Here is a 12,428-nt window from a genome sequence, read left to right on the forward strand (position 1 = left end):
CCATGTGTACTTTTTGGATGGCGGTTTAGTCCCTGGGAGCTCTGGTTGGTTGGTATTGTCATTCTTACGGGGTTGTAAACCCATTCAGCTCCTTCAGTCCTTTCTTTAACTCCTCCAATGGGGACCCTGTTCTCAGTTCAATGGTTGGCTGTGAGCATTCACCTCTGTATTTGTCATGCTCTGGCACAGCCTCTCAGGAGACAGCTGCATCAGCTCCTGTCAGCAAGCACTTCTTTGCATCAGCAATATTGTCTGGGTTTGGTAGCTGTATATACGCTGGATCCCCAGGTGGGACAGTCTCTGGATGGCCTTTCCTTCAGTCTCTGCTCCAAACTTTATCTCCGTGTTTCTTCCTATGAATATTTTTGTTTCCCCTTCTTAAAAGGACAGAAGCATCCATACTTCGGTCATCCTTCTTCTTGAGCTTCATGGTCTGTGGATTGCATCTTGGGTAATCCAAGCCTCTTCATGAACTGTCTCTATTGCTAATCCAATCTTTTGGCAATAAATTAATGTTCATTACCACCACCACCACCACCACCACCACCACCACCACCACCACCACCACCACCACCACCACCCCGCCCCCCATCATCATCTTGATTTTTTTTTTCAAGACGAGATCTCACTATGTAGTTCTGGCTGGTCTGAATTCACTTCATAGAGCAGGCTAGCTTGGAACTGAAAAGAGGTTTGCCTATCTCTCTTCAGTGCTGGGATTCACTGAATAGCTCAGTTTGTATTCCCTGATCCACCGTTTCTTTTTACCTCTTTTGCTTGTGTGTACTTAAGAGGCGAATGTTGCAGAATTTCAGAACTTTGCCAGTGTAAAAATCAGTCCTTTGCTGCCTCCAGAGACAAATCCTCCTCCCTAAACATTCCTGGGGCTCCCTTACTGAAGTCAAGTTGTTTTGGCCATGAGCTTCCGAATTCGCTGTTGTGTGTCTATAAGGCCACTCCACTTTCCTTTGATTTATCTCATTATCTCTGACACTGCCCGTTCTTGAGGCAGGGGTCAACAGGAGGGGTTGCTAGCATGCCCACTCCACTGATGCCTGGAGCACACAGTTCTTTTCACTCATAAGATTTTTTTCCCCATATCTATACTCCCAGAGAATTATTGAGTTATTGAAATATAGTGTATGAACATTTTAAAGATTGTGTGGATATTGATAGGGATTTATACACACGAGTATTACTGATCGCTCCTCCTCCGAAGTAAAATATGAGAATAAATTTCATTCGGTGCTTAGAAGAGGACTTCACAGTAGGCATTCAATAGACATTAACTGAACCAACAAGCAGTTGAAATGTGTGGTCCACTTTGTAACCCTTATATCTAACACGTTAGTTTTGAAAAGCTTCTCTGTAGCCTAGGCAGGCCTTGTCCTTAATAACGTCATCCAGCGTGGCGCTTTCCCCAGACATTTTCTAGTTAACCTTTCACTGCAGTGTTCTCACACTCACCATTCAAACGCCAGGTTTCCGCCCCTGTGAACTTCAGTTGTGTTGTCTGCCTTTGATGCATTTGTGTAAAACTGCTTTGCACTCATTTTCAATTGACACTATAGCAACAGGCCATTAGAAGTTTGATCAGAGGACAATCCAAATCCATTCTTAGAGTCTCTCTGGTGAGCAAGGACACCTGAGCTTGGTTTTAGAGGAGAGGTCAGCTCTCTGGAGCTCCGTGGACTTTCAGGGATAGTTGGAAGTGCAGAGCGAGACAGAGGTGACCGAGGCATGAGCAGGTGATTCTTTATAGTTGGCGTACAGATTTCGGAGGAGGATGAAACCCAGCTCTGTGACCCGTGTGGTCGCATGGTGTCTTAACTTATACAGAGTGCATTTGGTTTTTAATGAGGGATCTGTTTCTTTGGGATCTGGGATGTGCTTCAGTCGATCCCAGCCCCTTGTGGAGAGAGATGGGCCGGTCATAGATGGTGTGGAGTTTGGTAGTTTGGGGGTAGTTCTGGGACAGATGCATGGCTTTTAGCCTTTCTCATTACAGCTTGAAGAATAGTAACCACTGTCAGGCTGCTGTAGTGTGGCATGAGGTCACACATAAATTGGGCAAAGCACAGTGTAAGGTAGCTAGCAGTCCTGAGCAGGTTGACATTACACCCGAAGTTTGTAGTCGACTATTTGATTTTTGTTGTATTTGGATAGTGCTTTCCTAATTTTTACATTTATCACTATTTGTCAGAAAGCCTGTAATTTCCCTCTATGGCCCAGTTTCATTCTTTCTTTAAATAGACATTAATGATTTTTCTCATACTATAAAAACTAAAAATGAAACTCTGTAATTGCTCCATCTTGATACAAACAGTATGAGCACTGGGCCTATCAAAATGTAAATTTCTTGATTATGTCCTAATCTGAATCTTTCCAGTACTGTTCCCTCATTGAATGTCCTTACAGAGCCCTGGGCTCAGCTTTTTACTAACTTCGCCTTCTCATCTCTAGAGGAGTGTGACTTCCTGTCTCTTGCAGTGTCTAGCTCTCTTGCCGTGCACACTGTAGGTACCAAGATGGGGCTCGTTGTCTTCCTGTCCTTTGTATGTTGTCTATGTGCATTGTTCATTGTGCTTCACAGTGTTGTCTGTTGGCTTAGTTGCTTTCCTATTGCTGTAATAAGATATAACAACCAAGACACCTTTCAGAGAAGATGTTGGGGGCCTACAGTTTCAGAGAGGGAGACCATGACCATTATAGTGAGGAGCATGGTAGCAGGCAGGTGTTGGAGCTGTTTCTTAGAGCTTACATCCTGAGACACAACCATAATGCAGAGGGAGGAAGCGGGAGGGGGAGGAGGACAGGAGGGGGAGAGGGAGTGGGGAGGGAGAGAGAGAATGCTAAATGAATATATTAATTGTATATATAGTCCTGACTATGTGTTTGAATTTATACCAGGGCTTGACCCTATAACTTGGCCCCCCTTTCCTGCCCTGACCTTTATGTGCTGTAGTTCAGTTTGCGATCCCCCACCCACCATTCCTGTGTACCCCATACCATTGTACCCATAGACGATTGCATTGTTCAGCCCAAATCAGAGAAGTTTCTTCTTGCAGTAGATGGGTATTAACATAGAGACCCACAGTTGGACAGTGTGCAGAGTGAGAGACTTTTGAGCAATCGGTCCTGAAAAGAATGTCTTTTTTAACAAACACCCTCATCTTAAGTCTCCAGGATCTCTGTGGAAGAGGAGACAGAAGGCTTATAGGAGCCAGAGGTGCTGGGTGATTTCAGAGAAAGTGTCCTCTAAGGGCACAACAGGGATGCACATAGGAACTCACATGGATGGTGACAGCATGTACAGGAATGGAACAGTTTCAAACTAGACAAAAACCCCAGCATTGAAAAGGGTAGTGAGCGCAAAGTCCCACTCTAATCAAGAAACCTTTTGATTGATTGATTGATTGATTGATACCTGCTGGGAAAGGAAAAACAGTTTTTTTTTCCAAATGGAGTGTCAGAGCAAATTGACTTTTAGGATTTGAATTGTTTGTTTGTATTGATGGCCTCACATTCATTTTTATTCTGGATTCCTCATGTATCTCAGGATCCACAAGCCAGGGCTTACGTGTGCCATTATGCATCATGGGATTGTACTCATAACTGTATCATAACCTTGCTTGGGCTGGTGAATTCTAAAGCGTTAAGCATGCCCAAGGTTGTATTTAAGTGCTAATGCTGTGGTCATCTACCGTTTCTAGCATACTGTTTATACTCGGGGGTGGTTGGAGGGTGGGGGTGGGGGTATTACCGCAGCCTTGTAGCCACTATGCCGCTGTTTGGCATGGATGCTGTAAAGCAAGGGCATGACATAGAAGCCCAATCTTTCTTCTGTCATCCCTCAGTCCCACCAGGTATGACGTGTCCCTTGGGTCCCTGAAGTCCTCTCATCCTTAGCCACTATAATCTGTCTCTGAACTGATAATGCTCTGGGTATAGCCACGGCGCTTTGCTGACAAGGTCTGCTTTCAGTTGTTGTTTCTTTAGATGCTTGGCTTCCCCACTTCATGGCTGTTGCATGTAATGTAATGAGTTATGCATGCACCATCAATATTCCAGCCTACCCTATGGTTTGTTTCTTCTAATTTCTCACTGGTCACTTGATAACACAGCCTGATAGGATTTTTATTGCAAAAAAAGCATAGTCCACATTCTGACCACCTAACAGTGGGGCTTTGTAACAGTTGTTCAGTGTCATTGGAGTTCAGTGGTCATTTCCTTCCCCTCCCTCCCTCCCTTCCTTCTTACTTTTAAAAGAATTATTTATTTAATGTATATGAGTACACTGTAGCTGTCTTCAGACACACCAGAAGAGGGCATCAGATCCCTTTACAGATGGCTGTGAGCCACCCTGTGTTTGCTGGGACTTGAACTCAGGTCCTCTCGAAGAATAGTCAGTGCTCTTATCCACTAAGCCATCTCTCCAGCCTTCAGTGGTCATTTTCTTTAAGGAAACTCTGGTGCTCTTGGATTTGTCACACATTCAGGTGAATTTTGAACATTTTTTTTTCTTAATGACTGAGTTTTTTTTTTCTCCTGCTTAAGCTAAAGTGACTTGAAAGCACCCTTCGAGTAACACTTGGGAACAAAGCTCTAAGGATTAGGTCGTCCTTTGCTTGCATTAATGTGACACTGTTGGTACATTTCTCTTGGCCATTAGGTTGCCCCCAATGATGAAGCTGTGGTGACATTGTTGTGTGAATGGGCCGTGAGCTGCAAAAGGTCTGGCAAACACAGGGCCATGGCTGTGGCGAAACTCTTGGAGAAAAGGCAAGCAGAGGTTGAGGCAGAGGTAGGTCTGCTTTTCTCTTTTTTTATGCACGATAAACATATGTAACCTTGTATACAGCGTGAACTAACTTTCTGACATTTGAAGCTACCTCATGTATCAGTAGACTTGAAAACATTTTCTAGAGACAGGATTATGTGATCATAGATATCAATTTGAATTATTTTTTAAGATTATAATTGAGTTCTAGATAGAATCATTAAAGCCTCAGATATATATGACTAAAAAACACAGCCAACATTTATCAACGCTAGCCACTGTCGAAGGGGAATTTTCTAAGTGTGCTTGCTTGCTTTTCCCTATTTTTTTTTTTTTTTTTGCTTTTAGTGATAGTGTTTCTCTATGTTCCAGCCTGCCCTGGAACATGCTCTGTAGACCAGGCTGGCCTCATCCTCAGAGTTTCACCCATCTCTGCCTCCCTAAAGTGCTGGAGTCCCTGGTGGACACAGGGAATGTGTGTGATCTGTTGAGGACAAAGGCCTGCCTCACCTTGATGACTTCTGGCCTCCTATGCTGTTCTGCTTCTACTCTCCTCTCCCCACTCCTGCACACAGGTCCCAGAGTGGGTTTTTAGAAGTGTAAACAGATCATAGCTCCCCCTTCCTGAGGTAGACAGAGCTCCCTAAGGCCCACAGAGCATCCTTTGTTTGTTTCACCCGCCTGTCCTATAACATCTGGTGCCTGTTGTCCTCCGGGCTACAGTTCTATCCCTAATGTCAGTTGTTCCTTTCCCTCACCACATAAACTTACTTTTATTTTTGGGCCTTGGTTCTTGCTGTTCCTTCTGGATGGCAAATTCTGCTCCTGATTTTCATGCCCAGTGTCTCTCTATAGAGCACTTCTCTTTCCTTAACTATCACTTCCTATGGAGCATCCTCAGGCAACACATCATCTCCTAGGTGACGGTAAGTCTGCTATCACTGTGGGATCAGTGTCAACCCCTAGCAGCTCTTAGCACACCACTCTGGTTTACTGCAGTTTCCTCACTGCCGCACAAGTGAAGGCAGAACATGTGCTTGTTGCTGTTTAATGTCTGCCTTCCCCTGTCAGAGAGTGAGCTTCACGACAGTGACCTTGCCCATCCTGGTCAGGGTTCTGTGTCTGGCCTCCTGGGTAGTGGTGTGAATGGATAAACGTCCACTTGGGACTCCATAAGGTCAATAGTAACTTCCTTTGGAATTTTGGGGAATAGAAGGGGAAGGATATTCTGACAGATATCTTCTCTCCTGTTGGCAAAGTGGTGTTCCTCAAAAAACAAGGCATTAGGTTGTTGCAATTGGAACTTGAAGATACTGTGAAGATAGTGTGAGCGAATGGCCACTGTACAATGTAAAGAAGGAGAGCCTTTCAGGGTTGTTTTCTACATCTGAGGAGCAGGCTATGGTAACCGTAGTGACTAACTAGGCCTCACCAGCTAAAGATGTATTTCTCACTGGTTTGTAACTCTTTTAGGTTATTTCTTTATCTTTTTAATGCTAGTTTTATTTTCCCTCTATTTTTTGTAGTGAATGCACATGCACGCCCACGTATATAACCTTTTGGAGAAGTTCACATAGAGCTAAAGTAAACCTATGTCTAAAACATGTATTTCTTAGAGATGGCTAAAATAATAATTTCTGTTATTATTGGAATCATTAACATTTGACCTTTGCAAACAGGATAGACTGAATGACTGGTATTGTAATACAATATTCTTAATAATCCTATTAAAGGCTAACATCAAAATAGGAAACTTCAAAGATGTATCAAAAAGAATAGAAATGACGGTTCTGGTTACAGCTAAACAGTCTAGTCTCTGGGCTTAGTAAATTCTGTAGCAATGAGAAGTTAAAAGTCTTTTCTAGATGTGTTTCGTAAACCACAGAGATTCTTAGAGGGCCTAGGAAATGCTTTTGGTAAAGTGTGATGAATAAGCAAAATAATGTTTTTGGAAGAACTGTTTGCTTTTTCAGTTTATACCGCCTGTCACACTTTCATAAATGCATCTTCCTGATACATTCATACAGCACAGCATAATCAGATACATAGCCACGTGGCAGTCAGTCCAGAAGAGCGTGATTAGGCATGAACTCAAACTGTTCCTCCTTGCAGAGGAGTAAAGAACATTATATGGTACTGTCTTAGTCACAGCGCAGAATTTACTGTGTAGGACAGGGCTATACTGTAGAAATTAATGTTTATATAGATCATGTTCTTGGAAATTAGCTGAATTGTGGAGTGTTGTCCTCTTTTAGAAATTACGTTTACTTGCTTGGTTAGAGTCACCGAGGGAAAGGCCATCCAGAGACTGCCCTACCTAGGGATCCATCCCATCTGCAAACACCAAACACCAACAGACACTTTTGCTGATTCCAAGAAATGCTTGCTAACAGGAACCTGGTATAGCTGTCCTCTGAGAGGCTCTGCCAGCACCTGACTAATACAGATGCAGATACTCACAACCAACTGTCAGACTGAGCCCAGGGACCGCAATGGAAGACTTAGGGGAAGGACTGAAGGAGCTGAAGGGATTGCAATCCCATAGGAAGAACAACAGTATCAACCAACTGGACCCCCAGAGCTCCCAGGGACTAAACCACCAACCAAAGAGTACACATGGAGGGACACATGGCTCTAGCTACATAATGTAGCAGAAGATGGCCTTATCTGGCATTAATGGGAGAGGAGGCCCTTGGTCCTGTGGCGGTTTGATGCCCCAGCATAGGGGCATGCTAGGGTGGTGAGACAGGAAGTGGGTGGGTGGGGGAGCACCCTCAAAGAGGCATAAAGGACAGCAGTTGGGATGGGGGTTTTGGGGGGAGGGGAGGCTGGGAAGGGGGGGAAGGCATTTGAAATGCAAACAAATAAAATAACCAATTTTAATAAAATTGCATTCACTGTGGTAAGTGGTCCTCAGCTGTCTGAACTCTCAGTTGTATATTTTTTCTGCGAGGTCAGCTGTGTGTAAGAGCTTGCTGACTGTCACCTGTGGTAACTGCGCCAGCCTTTACTCTGCTGACCCGCTGGTCTTGTTTGTCTTTACCCTGTAGAGATGTGGGGAATCCGAAGTCCTAGATGAGAAAGAGTCAATTTCTTCAGCATCCCTTGCTGGATCTAGTTTGCCTGTTTTCCAGAATGTTTTGCTGAGATTTTTAGATACACAGGCCCCATCGCTGTGTAAGTAAAGGAGGTGTTTGCTTTTGGGTGTGGGGTTTTCTCTCTTCCCTCTCCTCTGCTCCTTCTCTCCCTCCCTCCCCGAATTCTCCCTTTATCTCTAAGCCTTCTCTTCTCTGCATCTTATCTAAGGTTCTTATAATCGGTTTCACTAAGCAAATGTACTATATTTTTTTTCCCCAGTGGGTCAGTCTAGTTATTTTTATATCAGTGAGATATTCAAAAACTTTAAAATGTAAAAGTTTTCTCATAGCCTTATATTTGGTGAACTAATTCCTGTTTTTTTGAGTCTCTCACTGCAGTAGAGGGTATTGTCCTGTGACGTTTAACTCTGCTCAGTGATGATAACACTTTGCTTTTGGAGCTGCCTTCTAACCTCCTGGTTTCTAACTGTTATATAAGGGGATGGGGTGGGGCGGTGGCAGCAGTAAAGCACAGACCTGCAGCCTACAGGAGCTGATGATGCATGGGCGTGGCTTCACCATTCCCATGATGATGGATGGGCGTGGCTTCACCATTCCCATGATGATGATGGGCGTGGCTTCACCATTCCGATTGGTATGTCTCCATCTCCTTAAGCTGATGTCCTCTGACTTTGGTGTTGGGAATTTGAGAGTCTGTGGAATTAACAACCACCCATTAGGGTTACTGAGGGTGGACAGTTATGAACAGTAATAGCTTGCTCACCATTATTGTGAGATACACAAATGAGAAAGTATGACAGCATCTTGGGGAATATCTAGAGCAACAGAAAAGTGTCAGGGTGAGGAGTGATGTAGAGGAGGGATGGCAGAGGGTTGTGGAAAAGTGGGAGTAGCACACTGAATACACGTTATTATGACTGACTGGAGGACGGGCCTTGTTTAGGCTGAGTGGAGCCTGACTGGATCTTTGGGACAAGCAAGGGGAGGCTTTCTCTTAACCAACTGGAGGCCTTACGATAAGCTTTGGGCAGTGGTTCTTAAGATTCTCAATGTCACTGCCCTCTAATACAGTTCCTCATGGGTTGGCCTTGGGGAAAGCAAGTGTTTGAGCAGTTCAAGTGGTTTGAATGTAGGAAGCAGGAAGATGAGGAGGCAGGAGGAATTCCCTGATAGCAGAAAGCCAGGCACGGAAGATGTCAATCATCTTGGATTATCAGGAGGTGCACATTTGTTCCAAATTTGCTGCCTCTACCCATTTTAGTTGTCTTTGGGGAAAAATGTTTTCTGTCCTTTGCCTCTTCTGGGTCACACTTCCTGCCTGAGAGACTCCATCAGTGTTCCTGAGAAGAGGCTGCTTGTTGTGAGAGAGGAGACACTGACTTCCAATGTTCAGGGAACTGAGAACACAGGCTTCTGAAGGAGTTTTTTGTTGTTTGTTTGGTTTTTGTTTTTTGTTTTTTTGTTTTTTTTTTGGCTGATACTTATGAAAGGAATTTAGCTTTGTAGATCTTATCCATGAAGTTTTCTAAACTTGTCCCAAAGGTTCAGATATATTTAGAATGTGGCTGCCATACTGAGAATCATAACGTGAGCTACACAGATGGGTTAGGAATTAAAGGGAAAAGGAACTCCCGAGATGACTGCTGTCCTTGTGTCTGTTTTTATTTTCCTTCTTTTGTTTAGGTGGGTTAGCATTAGTTACTTCTTTCATTGCTGGGATGAGATGCCTGAAAAAGGACGTTTAAGGCAAGGTCTTTTCCCCACTGGAGGGCTCAGGCCAGCACGGTGGTGTGTCATGGCTCCAGGTGCTTTTGAGGCAGCTGCTCGTCCTGTCCTCAGGAGGCAAATGCTGGTGGTTAGCTCACTTTCTTTTTATTCCGTCCAAGATCTTAGTCAAATGGAATGGTGCTACCCACATTTAGGGTCTTCCCACTCCATCACAGTCCGGAAACCCCCTCACATACATGCACAGAGCATCTTCTTTTTTCCATGATGATTCTAAATCTTAATCTCATTTATAGTCAATACTGGCTCTAACAGGATTCCCCACCCTGGTCCTGCCCCCTTAGTATTTAAATTGTTTTGTTATAAAGACTTATTTGACACAGTGCACACAGATACCTGGAAGAGGCAGCCCTTTCAGTGTAGTTAAAGCCAGCCCCAGATTGTTTTAGTAATAAGAGAGGCTGTGCTTCGGATGGCATTAAGAGGTGCACGGTCATTAATTTTCTAGGAACCACTATCATTAAACTTGAAAATGTGTTTTAGCATATCGGGTTCACATTTTCCAGTTATAACTGTGCAAAAAAAAAAAAAAAAAAAAAAAAAAAGCCTGCCTGTCAGGGCTATTGAGAAGGCTCTGCAGTTAAGAACACCCATAAACAGTTTTCAGAGGACCGGGGATGGGTCTCAGCACTTGTTTTCAGTGGCTGGCAGCCTCCTGCAGCTGCTCAGGGCATCCTAAACCCTCTTCTCACCCGTGAGTGCACTCACATGCTCACACTGAAAAGAAACGTAACCTGCCTGTCAGTGCTTTAAACATGTTAGTATCACAGCAGATGTTTGAATAAAACTTAAAAGGTGAAAGTTACCAATATTTTTCTCTGACACACTGTATGTGCATACAATGAATTCTGGTTACTCTCAATGTCTTAGTATTTCTGTTGCTGTAACAAAACACCGTGGCCCAAAAGCTAGTTGGGGAGGAAATGATTTATTTAGCTTACACTTTCATATTGCTCTTCATGTCCAAAGGAAGTCAGGATAGGAATTGAAGGAGGTCAGGTACCTGGAGGCAGGAGCTGATGCAGAAGCTATGGAGGGATGCTGCTTACTCAGCTTGCTTTCCTATAGATGCAGGGCACTAATTTAAATAAAAAACAAAAACAAAAACAAAAAAGCCTTACAAATGGATCTTATGGAGGCATTTTCTCAATTGAGGCTCTGTGATGACTCCAGCTTGTGTCAAGTTGGCATAAAACCAGTCAGGACAACTGACCCCTTGTCAGCCTGACACACAAACACATCACTGATAAGCCACAACTCTTTTTTCTTTCTCATCCCTAAGATCTCACATTAAAAACATAACTTTAAAAGTCCCACAGTAGGGGTTGGGGACTTAGCTCAGTGGTAGAGCGCTTGCCTAGCAAGCGGAAGGCCCTGGGTTTGGTCCCCAGCTCCGAAAAAGAAAAAAAAAAAAAAAGAAAAAAAAAAAGTCCCACAGTCTTTGCAAATACGAACACATTGAAATTTTAGTCCCTTTAAAATAGCCAGTCTCTTAAAATTTAAAATCTCTCAACTGTGGGCTCCAGTAAAATTAAAAAAAAAATCAAATACTTAGTTTCTTCAAAAGGGAAAAATCAGGGCACAGTCATAATCAAATCTGTTCCACCTGTCCAGTGTCTGGGATCTGGTCATGATCTTCTGGGCTCCTCCAAAGGGCTTGAGTCAATTCTCCAGCTCTGCCCTCTGTAGCACACACAACTTTACTTCTAAGCTCTGGCTGGCTCTACTCCCCTGGTGCCACTGTTCTTCGTGACTGTCCCATAGTATTGGCATTTTCAGAGTGCTAGGCCCTTTCGCCCACAGTCTTTCATTGGCTCTCTTCCTAGTGTCAAGACTCAACTTCTCTCTTGTTTCCTGTGACCCCTTTATGCCTTCAAAACCAGTATGACCTGGGTGACTTTCACATAACCAAGTCCAGCTGCCAACACAAGGTACAATCTTGGCTGTTCAGGAAACACCTCCCAGAAGATTTTACCTTAGTGATGCTAGTCTCTTCTTAACCACCTCTAATTTCTTATCTCCAGCAAATCAGCATTGATTGTCCCAGTAACACGAAGACTTCACTTTGGTGGTGCCAGCCTCTTGTTAATTTTGGTCGACTCTTCAGCCCCAGCTGACAAGTTATAGAATCTTAATTTAAGATAGCAAATAGTCCTGGAGAGTCTTAAAATTTCCTTCTGAAATTTCATGAGCCAGGCCTCCATCTTCTGCACTGTTCTCAACATTGCTATTTTCCAAACTCCTACAGAACATCCCACTGAACTCCCAATGCTTAGTGTCTCTGCTATCCCAAAGCTACAAATTCCTTCCACAGCCCTCTCCAAAACATGGTCTGGTCTGTCACAGCAGTATACCCCTTAGTCCTGATACCAACTTTTTCTGGTTAGGGTTTCTATTACTGTGGTAAAACACCGTGAACAAAAAGCAAGTTGCAGAGCAAAAGGTTCATTCAGCTTACACTTTCACACTGCTCTTCATCACAAGTGAAGTGAGGCAGTGACTCAGGCCGGCAGGGACCTGGAGGCAGGAGCTGATGTAGAAGCCATCCATGGAGGGATGCTGCTTACTGACTTGCTTTACATGGCTTGCTCAGCCTGCTTTCTTACAGAACCCAGGGTGACCAGCCGAGGATGGCAGCACCTACAATGGGCTGAGGCTTTCCCCTGTTGATCACTAATTAAGACAGAGCCTTACAGAGGGAACTTACGGAGTCGTTTTCTCCATTGAGGCTTCTTTCTGATGACTCCGACTGGTGCCAGGTTGAC

General features: G+C 43.9%; 1 protein-coding gene across 13 annotated transcripts in view; it reads left to right on the top strand.

Annotated features, from left to right (window-relative positions):
• Med12l (mediator complex subunit 12L) overlaps window positions 1-12,428 on the top strand; it is a 315,356-nt gene that overhangs the window by 80,942 nt on the left and 221,986 nt on the right. For all 13 annotated transcript variants that reach the window (XM_087637350.1, XM_087637380.1, XM_087637387.1 and 10 more), the window contains 2 exons: window positions 4,673-4,804; window positions 7,831-7,957. In XM_087637350.1, the coding sequence (XP_087493476.1) occupies window positions 4,673-4,804; window positions 7,831-7,957 (259 nt within the window). The remainder of the gene's footprint in view (window positions 1-4,672; window positions 4,805-7,830; window positions 7,958-12,428) is intronic.

Source organism: Rattus norvegicus, chromosome 2 (genome assembly GCF_021556685.1).
Source record: "Rattus norvegicus strain SHRSP/BbbUtx chromosome 2, alternate assembly SHRSP_T2T, whole genome shotgun sequence".
Classification (NCBI taxonomy): Eukaryota; Metazoa; Chordata; class Mammalia; order Rodentia; family Muridae; genus Rattus; species Rattus norvegicus.